The sequence below is a fragment of the Ochotona curzoniae genome, unplaced genomic scaffold (assembly GCF_017591425.1).
Source record: "Ochotona curzoniae isolate NIBS_2020 unplaced genomic scaffold, NIBS_Ocur_1.0 scaffold_4506, whole genome shotgun sequence".
NCBI lineage: Eukaryota > Metazoa > Chordata > Mammalia > Lagomorpha > Ochotonidae > Ochotona > Ochotona curzoniae.
Window position 1 is genome coordinate 4,041,198 of NW_024467119.1, and position 11,110 is coordinate 4,052,307.

At 51.4% G+C, this 11,110-nt stretch overlaps 1 protein-coding gene across 1 annotated transcript; it reads right to left on the reverse strand.

Annotated features, from left to right (window-relative positions):
- Positions 1-1,789: 1,789 nt before the first annotated feature.
- Positions 1,790-10,871, reverse strand: DEFB1 (defensin beta 1). The gene is made up of 2 exons (XM_040967285.1): positions 10,734-10,871; positions 1,790-2,014 (listed from the first exon to the last, which is right to left on the reverse strand). The coding sequence occupies exons 1-2, from the start codon at positions 10,801-10,803 to the stop codon at positions 1,869-1,871; spliced, it is 216 nt and encodes a 71-aa protein (XP_040823219.1). The 5' UTR covers positions 10,804-10,871; the 3' UTR covers positions 1,790-1,868.
- Positions 10,872-11,110: the final 239 nt, after the last annotated feature.

An 11,110-nucleotide genomic window follows, 5' to 3' on the forward strand; every position in this document is an offset into this window, starting at 1 on the left:
CGTGTGGCTGCAGGGATGCAGGGACCTAGGCATCAGCTGCTGCCTCCTGGGGTAGGCATTAGCAGGAAGCTGGAGCAGAAGGGGAGGCCAGGTTCAAACCCAGGCACTCTGTTGTGGGGTGTAGGGTCCCAGGTGAGGTCTGGAGGCTGTCTGCCGCAGTGCCTCCCACAGCCCAACCCTGACGCATTCTTTCTCATCCCAGCTGCTGCTGTCGTAGAACCACCTTGGGCCTGGCAAGCACTCAGAAGGGAAGTGGGTTGTAGGCCATGAGAGGCACTTCCCTGGACTCCAAAGACACCTTCCCTACAAGCACGTTCACCCAGATCTGCCCGCCCATTCTGCCAGAGGAGCGGCTGTCATGGTGCTAGTGGTGGTGAGCAGGGAACACATGTCTGTAGCTGGAGAGAAACAATGCAATTGTTGAGTCAGTGGAGGTTATTGTCTCTAGGAGGGGGAAGTGAGGGGATGCTGCAAGGGCCTCAGTAGGAAGAAGGCTACTGGCTGAAGTGCAAGCCTGAGGCTGCCTTGGGGAGGCAGCAGGGGTGACTGCAGGAGCCCAGGGGGCCAGGGCGGGACAGAGACACAAGAGCCACTTAACTGAAACCTTTTAAAGCTTTGTTGCCGTAGCAGTGTAAGTCCGATGGTGGACCCTGGAGGCCGTGTCCCTGGCATAGGGTGGGTTGGAAGAGATGTGCCAGTCTTTCTGGCCTCACGGCTGCTGGTGGCTCACCATCCTCCTCTGGTGAGTCGGTGACGTGGCTGGGGATCCCTAACAATGTGCTTGTGGGGAGCTTTAAGAGCTCCTGCCAGGGCAGCCCAAATGACCACCACCTCGACAAGCGGTGAATGCAAGGGAGATGAAGAGCTGATTCGTGTTTCTTGTTTTCCATTTTAAGAATCATATTTTGGGAAACTGAAAGGCTAAAGAGATATCCTGTGGCAATCTGCCTTTTACTTAGTATCCAGAGAAATGTCACTAGTATGGCTCCAGTGCCATAGAGATGCCCAAGATTGGCTCTCAAGCTGGGACAGCCCTGGCGTTGTCTCTTCCAGGCCAAAGAAGAGCCTTGGTGCATTGTGAGCCATATGCTATGTCTGCGTTACTGAGACCACCAGAGTCAGGTTCATGTTCACAGCACCTGCACTTTCCACTGGTTCAGCCTCTTGTGATGTGTGCTGGCAGAGTCCACCCAGACATAGGGAATGTGTGTTGCTCTGTGCCTCTTAGGAACACGCTAGGGCCTCCATGGGGGCTCCCCACTGATCACTCAGCCCATCCCGATCTTTTTCCAGTGTCCCCACCTCTGAAACACCATCATTCGGCTCAGTTTCCACACGCAGCGGTAAAGAAGGAACAAAATACAGGGTGGCTTGGCTGTGTCAGTGCTAGGGCATGTAAGTATGGTGGCATCAGAAACGATGAAGTGGGAACCCAGCCCTGGTGGATGAGCAGCCTATGTTTATGGTTGCTATGGTGATTCTCAGTGGCTGAGGTGAACAAACCCTGCTCCCTTAGCCCAGCAGGAAGGAATTTTAAGTCCTGCCTCTGCAGGTGGGCGGTTTTGCTGAGACCCCTGAGTTTGGGGTGAGCCATGTCAGGCCCCAAAGGTACATCCACTTAGCTCATCACACATCCTCCATCTCACATGGACCCTCTGTCCTACACACCCATTGCCCTTGCTCAGGTCTTGGCCATCATTCCCTTTGTCCAGTCAAGTTGTGTGGCTTGGTCAGCTTCCCATTCCTCCACACATTCACCTCACACTTAAGTTGAGACACCAATAAGGAATGCTTTGGAATGTTTTCCTTTATTAAAGCAATGTTGAAAATCTGTCTTGACTTCGGAGTTCCTTGCATTCGCCCCCAGCTCACATGCAGCACTTGGCGCGCCCACTGTAACAGGTGCCCTCGACCCTGGAATAGAGTGGGCAAGAGGAGTAGCGACAGATCCCTCCGTTCTTGAGGCATTTGTATTGGTCAGATCTGTGGCCGAGGCTTGTGAGCCGATCAGAACCTGTAACAAGGAAGTGGAAACACTTCAGCCTGACAGCTTGTAGCCCAAGGATATCAGGGCACTGAGGGGGAAGGCAGGAGAGAGAAGCATGGTGGGGGGCTTCCCTTCCCGGGAACCTGCCTGCACCTGCTTGTTGGGCTGCTGATGAGGTGAGGAGTGTGTGAGGAGCGCCCTGGCTCCGCTGACAGCAGGGCTCAGAGCAGGTTTTTCTGCCAGAAGAGTTCAGGTATTCACAGGTGTCAAGTTGCTCCCCAACTGGGTTTTCTAGGTCCTCAGACTGTCATTCGTGAAATGCTGAAGCAGATGTCACATCCTGAAATGTTCCTCTCGCTGTGCCTTCGCTTATTCTGCTCCCTTGGACTGGAATTCAGCTCCCCCATCACTGTCTGCTAGGACCTATGACATCTCAGTGTCAGGCTGGGGCTCTAGAAGCATTCATTGCTGTCTCGAGTTGGAATTTACTCCACCTTCCTCGTGTTTCAGTCTCATAGTTGCAATGCACTGGAACCAGTCTACTGTGTCCAGTAGAGGACACCATTGCTCTTCGATACCTGATCAGTGACCATCAAGCCACTGTTTTACCAGCTTTGGTTGGCAGGTGCCACTGGTTGAATTGGGTGTTCTTGAAATTCCTGTGTCAAACCCCGAACTCCAAGCTCTTCAGAGAGTGGTCTTACTTGGAGACAGAGGTGAAGTTATTTGGGTTGAGCCTGATTCAGTATGACTGGTGTCTTTATCAAAAGAGGGGGAGTCGTAGTCACACACAGGGGAGAGGATGTGTGTGACAGGGAGAGGGTGACCAGCTACAGAATTAGGAGGGAACTTCAGGAGAAGCTGATGCCACTGCAAGACCTCCGGTCATCGGAAGTCCTGTTGTTTCAGTCCCCAGCTGTGTGCTAGGACACTTCCAGCCTGACACAACAGGCTATCACTCCGCCTGGGAGAGGCCAGTCGCCTTGTTGGACGGATCATCTTCTTAGTGTTTGAGACATTCATCCCACTAACTTTATACCCAGTTGTTCTGCTTTTTATACTTAAATCTGATCACTTCTTTAGCAGACAGCTGTGTTTTTAGTGATTTCCATTTTTTAAAGATTTATTTAATTTTTCATTGGGAAGCCAGATATACAGAGAGGAGGAGAGACAGAGAGGAAGATCTTCCATCCTCTGATCACTCCCCAAGTGGCCACAATGACCAGAGCTGAGCTGATCCAAATCCAGGAGCCTCCTGAAGGTCTCCCGTGCAAGTGCAGGGTCCCAAGGCTTTGGGCCGTCCTCTACTGCTTTCCCAGGCCACAAGCAAGGAGCTGGATGGGAAGCGGGGCCACTCGGACATGAACTGGTGCCTATATGGGATCCCGGTGAGTACAAGGCGAGGACTTTAGCCACTAGGCTACCACACCGGGCCCATGATTTCTTCTATTATTTATTTCGAAGATATTGACACAGAGAAAGACAGAGACAGGAAGAGCAGAGCGCTCTTCTACCTGTTGGATCATCCTCCAGATCCTCTCAAGAGTTGAGGCAGGGAACCAGGCTGCAGTCAGGATCCTGGGATGCAGTCCAGGTCCCTCGTGTGGGTGGAGGGAACCAGGAACCTGGCCCACCACTTGCTGCCACTAGCGTGTGCATTGCCAGAAGCAGAGCTGATTCAGAGCCGCACACTCTGGTCTGGGTGACAGGAATCCCAGCTGGGATTCACTCGGCCACAAGCCCATTTCAGATTCCACTGCCTTTTTTCCCATTAAAACGTTTTTATGCTACATTTCAGATTCTCAGGGATTTCCCCGCTCAGCCCCCTTTTCTCCCTCCCCACCCTAGCTTCCCCTATAGTATTACAATAGTACAACACCTCAACAACAATCACATGTCCGTTACTCTGATATTGACGTGTATTCTGACATACATATAGACAATGGAGAAAGTGCAACATCTCACTGTGTATTTAGCCGTTTCATTGGGAGTCCATGTGTTACTCAGTAGTAGAGATGCACACTGCATTGTACCTTCACTTCTTGGTGTGCTAGTCTGCATTATACAGTTCTTTTAGATGAAAATGCCCATGTATGTTTATACATGTTTATATGCATAAATACACACACATGTGTTTATATGTATGAATAGATATATCCAGTTTTTCTCAATGCTTAGTTCTAAGTTTTTTCCAATTCCTGTTGATTCTTTTCTGCAAAGACTTTCAGTAGACTTCCTCAGCAATGAGGCTTGGAATAAACGCAAGCTCCTTAACTGAGTCCTACCCCCAAAGGGAAAAAAGGCTTCCTTTTTCTGTTTGTCCACTGTAAAGCTTTGCTGTCCCATATGGTAGGCACTGGCTGGATGTGGCCACTCACAGCGAAGTGCATGGTAGCGACATGGCACACTGCAGGCACTCAGTAGCCACAGATATGGTGGTTACTGCTTTGGGCAGTGCAGACCCAGAACATTTCTAACGTCACAGAACATTCTTAGTGAGCTGCATTGCCATGGCGACGGGAGAGTGTTAAGAGATATTCTTGACTCTCTCATTACTCAGTGAAGCACATTGGGCCATGGCTGACCACGCAATGGCTCATGGAAAACCATGGTCTCCTCTTTCTCTGCACCAGGTTGATTCTTGTTGATGCTGTTCAAGATTGTGCAGGCTGTGAGAACACAGCCAGCCCAGCTCTGCAATAGGCTGCGGTTACAGCAGACATCACTAGAGGCTCTCGGTGCTGGAGGGCAGCTCTGTTCAGCCCTTGTGGCAAGAAGGAATCTCCTTGAGGCTGTCTGCTACTAGCAAGGTCAGGCGAGTAACGAAGTGAAGATGTTTTAAAATGAAGAAGCTCTTCTTTTGTTTTTTGCTTTACTAATTTATGAGGGAGAGAGAGAGAGAGAGAGAGAGACGCTATCTCCCACCTGCTGGTTCACTCTTTCAAATGCCTGCCCTCCTTCGGCCAGAGAGAAAAAGCACCTGTTTCTGGTGCATTCCAAAATGTCCACAACAGTCAAGGTTTGCCAGGCTGGAGCCAGGAGCTTCTAGAAGCTTCTAGAATCCAATCTAGAACTCCTTCTGAGTGGCAGGCACTGAAGTCCTTGAGCCATCAGCTTGCACCCTCCCAGGGTGGGCTCCATCATCAGGAAGCTGGAGTCATGGTGGATCTGCAGCTTGAGTCCAGGCACTCTGAAATAAGGTGAGGGCGCCCCGGAGGGTGTCTGAACTGCTCTGTCAAGTGTCTGTCCTTCAAGGTTATTTTAAAGTGTTAACTTTCCCCCCACAATTCTTCAGATCAATTCAACCCAAATGCCATGGAAAGCCCAAGAGATTCCTTCGGTGAAACTTAGAAAATGATTCTGTCATGTATTTGGAAATTCAGAGGGACAAGAATAGCTGAGGCATTTCGAAATAGGTGGAAGGACTTGCTTCCCTGGATTGCAGACTAATGATGGAGCCACCGTAATGACAGTGTGATGACATGAAGATGGGTGCACGATGGAGCAGAAGCAGCCTCTGTGTGTGGAGAGCACAGGCGCAACGGCAGGGGACCAGTGGGATCGCGGAAAGAACCTCTCTCAGTTCAGATTGTGGCACAACTGGACACTCTAGTGGACCTTTATATCATCACACACACAGATATGCACAACTGACACAGACATGGACACACACAGACATGCACAGATACAAACAAACCACACACAAACACACATGGACAGAAACACAGAGACACACATCATTACCAGATGGATTGTAAGCACAAATGTAAGAGGAATAACAATAGAGTTTTAGAAGATGATACAAAGTATTTCCAAAAGTTCATGGAAAACAAAACTAAAACACAAGTTTATTTTGTTGTAAAAACAATTTAAAATCCATGCTTAGTTTTTTTTCATAATATGTGTTTTCCATGAGGTTTTTAAAGATTCTTTGTATATATGCATTTTAAAATTGGGGAGACAAGTACAAAGATGCAAGCCGAGCACTGACCCAGAAGGAAGATTTGACACATTTATCTACATTGAAACAGTGAATAAAGCCTCTGTTTCAGCTAGGTTTCCGCTAAGAGAAACGTTGTGATGCATGCAAGACAAGCTGTCCGTAACACACAGGACATGCAGGCTGGAAATATATATAACAAACATCCGAGATGGAGACCATCCAGGGGAAGACAGGTGCAAGAGACAAGCAAGTATCTATCAAAGTGCCCAGGAGCCAGGGACTCTATATCAAATTCCTCAGTATTGATCAGGGAAATGCAAATTAAGCTCCAATGATACCATGGCAATGTGCCACCAGATCGCTAAAATTTAAAAATGACCAAAATTAGCCTGCGTTGACAAGGACAAGACAAAGATGACTCCCGTTGACCATGGAGTGCAGCGTCGCATAGAGCACTTTGTGGGAAAACTGGGCTTTACTGAAGCTGAAGGGATGGGCCCCCGCCCCCGAGAGACCTCAGTGGACCTGACCCAGGTCCAGCCCTGCCTGCTGATAAATCAGTGGATGGAGGAGCTCGTTGTCTCTCTCTCTGCTCTTCAAGTAGGTTAAAAAAATAAGCATAAAAAAGAAGGCCTGAGCAATTCCATGGTCAAAGCCTTCTGGGCCAGGGTTAGCAACAGCTGCTTCCTATGTCAGGATAAGGTGGCTGGTTGGCAGCGGTGCCAGGGGTACACAGGTTCACCCACTGTGACACTGAAGCATGGCTGCCGTCAGCCTTGAGGACACGGCTGGTGGAGGCCAGAGATGGTCCGACTTCATTCTATGAATCTTTTGAAGCTATCTGTGCATAGAGTCAAGGGAACAAACCCCTCCCACAAACCAGCAAGGTCCCCAGCCTAGTGGGAACACAGCCAAAGCCAAGGCCTCTTCTGTACTGAAGCTGCCTTAACGTCCTGGTCACGCAGAATCTGAGGCATGTGGCTCAAATGACCAAGTTCACAAAAGTACAAATGCAATTCCTGCCTCAACTGTTCGTGATATTTTCCCTTACTATTCTGTCCCTGTGGCTGGCAGTCCACGCAGAGGTCTCGGGAGTGTGTGGAAGGCAGCAGGCTTTGGCGTCAGTCCAGAACCTTTGGAACACTGCCCTTGACACTGGCCGGCTGAGTACTGGGACCTCTGAGATGGTTCTGAAGGGACCCATGGACCCTGCGGAAGTGTAGTCCCACATGTAGGAATCCTGAGGCCCTTAACAAGATCACAGTCGTAGGGCTGCCTCCTCCAGCTGTAAAGGGCTGGTTTGGAGCACTTGGTACCTCCTGCGTGCTGCTGACAGGTGCTTCTGTCAGGTGTGGCCCCAAGGGAGCAGCAGCACAGTCTGAGCATGTTTTTCTGGATGGATCTAGAGGCTGTGGCAGGCACAGAGCTCGTAGCTGCTGCCAGAGGTCAGAAAGGCAGGAGGAATTAGAACAAGCGGGTTAGGGGAGGCCTACGGATGAGGCACTCAGGTGTGGGGAAGGCAGGAGCACGGGGGTGGGGGTGGGGAGCCAATGCCTGCCACCCACATTGAGAGTCCAGCACAGAGCCTGAGCTGGTAGGGACACATGAAAAAGGGAGGAAGAGCTGGCTCCTGGGCCAGCAGTAGTTCTGCTGCTGGGGGAAGGTCCTCCAGGCTACCTCCATTAGCCTGTATGCTGCAGACACGTGGATCACTAAAGAGCCATGCCCATTCTGCTATCACTCTCCCATCTGATAGGGGCTCACGTGACCCACTGGTGTGTCCTGCCCCACAGGGCCTTGCTTCATCTGGCTCCAGGGTGTTGTTCTGGGGGTGTCCTGGACCTCCAGTCTGTGTGAGGCCCTGTCCCAGCTAGTGGCTGACGTATGATCCTCAGCCTGCTTCCTACCAGGTGTGCCCATAAAACGGAGCTAAGATTCTTTGTTCTTTTCACGGGCATAGCAGGGGCTGAGACCAATTCAGGTGCGTCTCTGGACCTGCTGTTTCCCTGTCTCTCACCTTTGGTTGATTGACATGACTCACAGCTGCACAGGCAGGCACAGCAGCCAGGTAGGCACATCAAGGCAGGAGGAGGCAGGGAGAAGGCGGCATCGAGCCTTGGGCCGCAGGTCCCTGTCTGGGACAGGGATGCAGTCACAACTTTCATGTTTTCAGAATATAAGAACCTAGCACTTCTGTGACACATCTGGATTTTTAATGGTCAGGAAGGAATTAACTTTTCTGAATACCATGTGCATCAAATGCTGTGCATTTCCCTGTCGTGTGCCAGGCTCCCTCAGAACACCTTTGCCCATGCCTCGGCGCCAGGCCGGCTCCTGCTCACATGCTGGCTTGGCACCCAAGCCTAACGAGCATTCCACAGGCATCTGTAATTAGGTCATTAATTATATAATCGGCTCTTCATACTGTGCTTTGCTCCAGAAAGGGAGGTTGCGAGAGTGACCTGACTGCCTGCTTCCCTGGGGAAAGCCTGCATGTGGTGGCCACACAGGACATTTGTGTCACCTGCAAACACAAAGCCTCAAACTTCCTTGAATTCCACAGACCTTGGTTCTTGAGGAGCCAATCAGGGACCTGGCTGCCTTGCCATTTTGGCATCATTCACAGGACTATTGGCATGGCAGAGTGAGAACACAGCCCTCCGCCCTGCCAACAGAGAAGAAAGCTGCTGGAGCAGAACTGCTTGGGCCTTAGCTGCATCTCAGGCTGTGGGCTGTGCTTGCCTTATGAATGAGATGCCCAGGACAGACAAGGCATGCGCTGATGGGCGGGGGCGCTGAGGCCGGACTCAGTGCCACGTGGGCGTGCCCTCCCAGGTTCCTTGCTGGGCAGTCATTGCCTTTCTGCGGGCAGTGGGGTGGAACGAGTCTGCTGTGACTACAGGACAGCAGTGAGCACCGCAGTGAGGCAGAGGACATGTGGGGACTGCCTGCAGTGCAGCCCCGAGACCTGCGAGCTTCCACCATAGGAGCCACTTGTGATACACAGCCACGTTGGTGCCCTGAGCAAAATCCGAACACAGACCCTCATACCGGGCAGTGCCCTCCCCTTTGCTCCCCTTTCAAGATGTGGCCAACTGGGGCCATGGTGCATGGCCAGGTGCTGGGCAAGCCCAGTGGCAGAGCCTGTCTCTGTCCTTACACATCACAGGACAAAGTGGCCTTGCTGGGGTCGCTGGTGCTATCCCAGTGCACAGAAGTCCTTCAGAAAGTTCGTGGGAAACAGAATTAGAAGTTTGTTTTGTGAGATGAGCTAGCCTAGCTTGCGTTTCCACGGAAGTTTTGTTAATGAATATTTAACCAACATTGATATTCCAAATGAATAAGTATGTGGTGGATATTAGTATTAGAAATTAGGAAATACATAAAGAGTATTAATAAGCTTACTTTTTCTTGCACTTCCTTGTAGTAAAGTAGTTTTTCACTACTTTACTTTCAATGCTTTGAATGAGGTATTCATAGTCAGGTTTGCACGTAGCAGCCTGACAGCAAAACACCTGGTGTTAGAACAGTGAGCAACTACAGGAAGGAAATTTCTGATTGTTACATGGTGAAGGCACACACACACACACACACGCACGCACAACCCCTGCAAAACACGCACATGCACACACGTGCACACACGTGCACACAGGGAACCGAATGAGAGCATGACCATGAAACAGCATATCCCCTTTCTGGTCTTTAAAACAACATGGTTGGGGCCCGGCGCGGTGGCGCAAGTGGTTAAAGGTCCTCGCCTTGCACGCCCGGGATCCCATATGGGCGCTGGTTCTAATCCCGGCAGCCCCGCTTCCCTTCCAGCTCCCTGCCTGTGGCCTGGGAAAGCAGTCGAGGACAGCCCAAAGCTTTGGGAACCTGCGCCCGCGTGGGAGACCCAGAAGAGGCTCCTGGCTTCGGATCGGCATAGTATCGGCCCGTTGCGCTCACTTGGGGAGTGAATCATCGGACGGAAGACCTTCCTCTCTGTCTCTCCTCTCTGTATATCCGCCTTTCCAATGAAAAAATAATAAAAATAAATCTTTAAAAAAAAAAAAACAAAAAACAAAAAAACAACATGGTTGCAATGGATTAAGTGGGTTTCTCCACCTCTCTAATGGGTTGAACTGGCAACACGGGAAACTCTTGCATTTGGAGTGCTTTTGTACCTAGTTTTCAGATGGAAAAACTGAGGCACAATATGTATAAACCAAGCATATCTACAGAAAGGCACACTCTGTCAGGGAATCTGTGAGCTGTCACACTTTTTGAACCCTCTGCCTCCTCACTTCTCAAATGAGGAAGCGAAGGCTTAGAAAGCTGTGACCTGCCTAAGATCATGGAGAGTGAGGGACACAACTGGGATACTGCATCCTCCTGCAGGGGCTGGTGAGCAGGGAGGCGCTTGCCGGCAGGACACTGGCTGGGTGTCCTGGGGCAGATGGAAGGTGGCCCCAAATCCCTGGCTGACCTGGGCACAGGCAAGGCAGCACCACAGGAGTAGCCGCCCAGTGACCTGGGGTGAGGACAGGGCTGTCAGGGCTCTGACTAGGAGCTGTCAAGCAGGTGAGGCCGCCATCCCTCCTCCCAGGGTAAGCTGGAGGCGGCTGGCCAGGGACAGAGATCAAGGGAGGAAGGGGCCACTGCCTGAGGCCCCCCTGCGCGTGCTGCTCTGCCCGATGTGCAGCTTGTAGACCTGGGGGGCTTGAGGACCCTCGGGATCTTGAGGTCCCTGCAGCCTCACTGCCTGTCCTGGGATGCTGCCCGTCTGCGTGTCCCTGAGCTCCCGCAGGTGCCCCGGCTCACCTTCGGCAGGCTGGAAGAAGAGAAAGCAGAATGTCAGCAGCAGCAGGCAGTGCATCTGCGTGGTGGCCATGGTGGGGATGGTGGCAGGACGGGACGGAGGCTGCTGGGCGGCTGGGCTGACAGAGGTTCCCACACCGTCTGTGGCTGTCTTTATAGAGCTATACCATTGCATAACTTCCTGGAGAGCCAGGGCAGTGTCGCAATCCACAGGGAGATTCTACTTTGCAGGCCTGGATCATTTGCAAGTCACATGGGCATGTTGTCCCTGTCTGGTGGCAGCTGGATCCAGTGCCTAGCTGGGCACCTCCTGCCAGGCCTGTTTTGTTTTCTTGACTGGACAGTTCTGGCTGGAGGATTTGGAAGGGAGAGTCCCTGAA

Excerpts from the sequence above, each read along its gene's own strand:
- DEFB1 (XM_040967285.1), bottom strand. The coding sequence starts at position 10,803 with ATGGCCACCACGCAGATGCACTGCCTGCTGCTGCTGACATTCTGCTTT. Across the intron at positions 2,015-10,733 it reads CTTCTTCCAGCCTGCCGAAG|GTTCTGATCGGCTCACAAGC; the intron begins GTGAGCCGGGGC and ends TCCTTGTTACAG.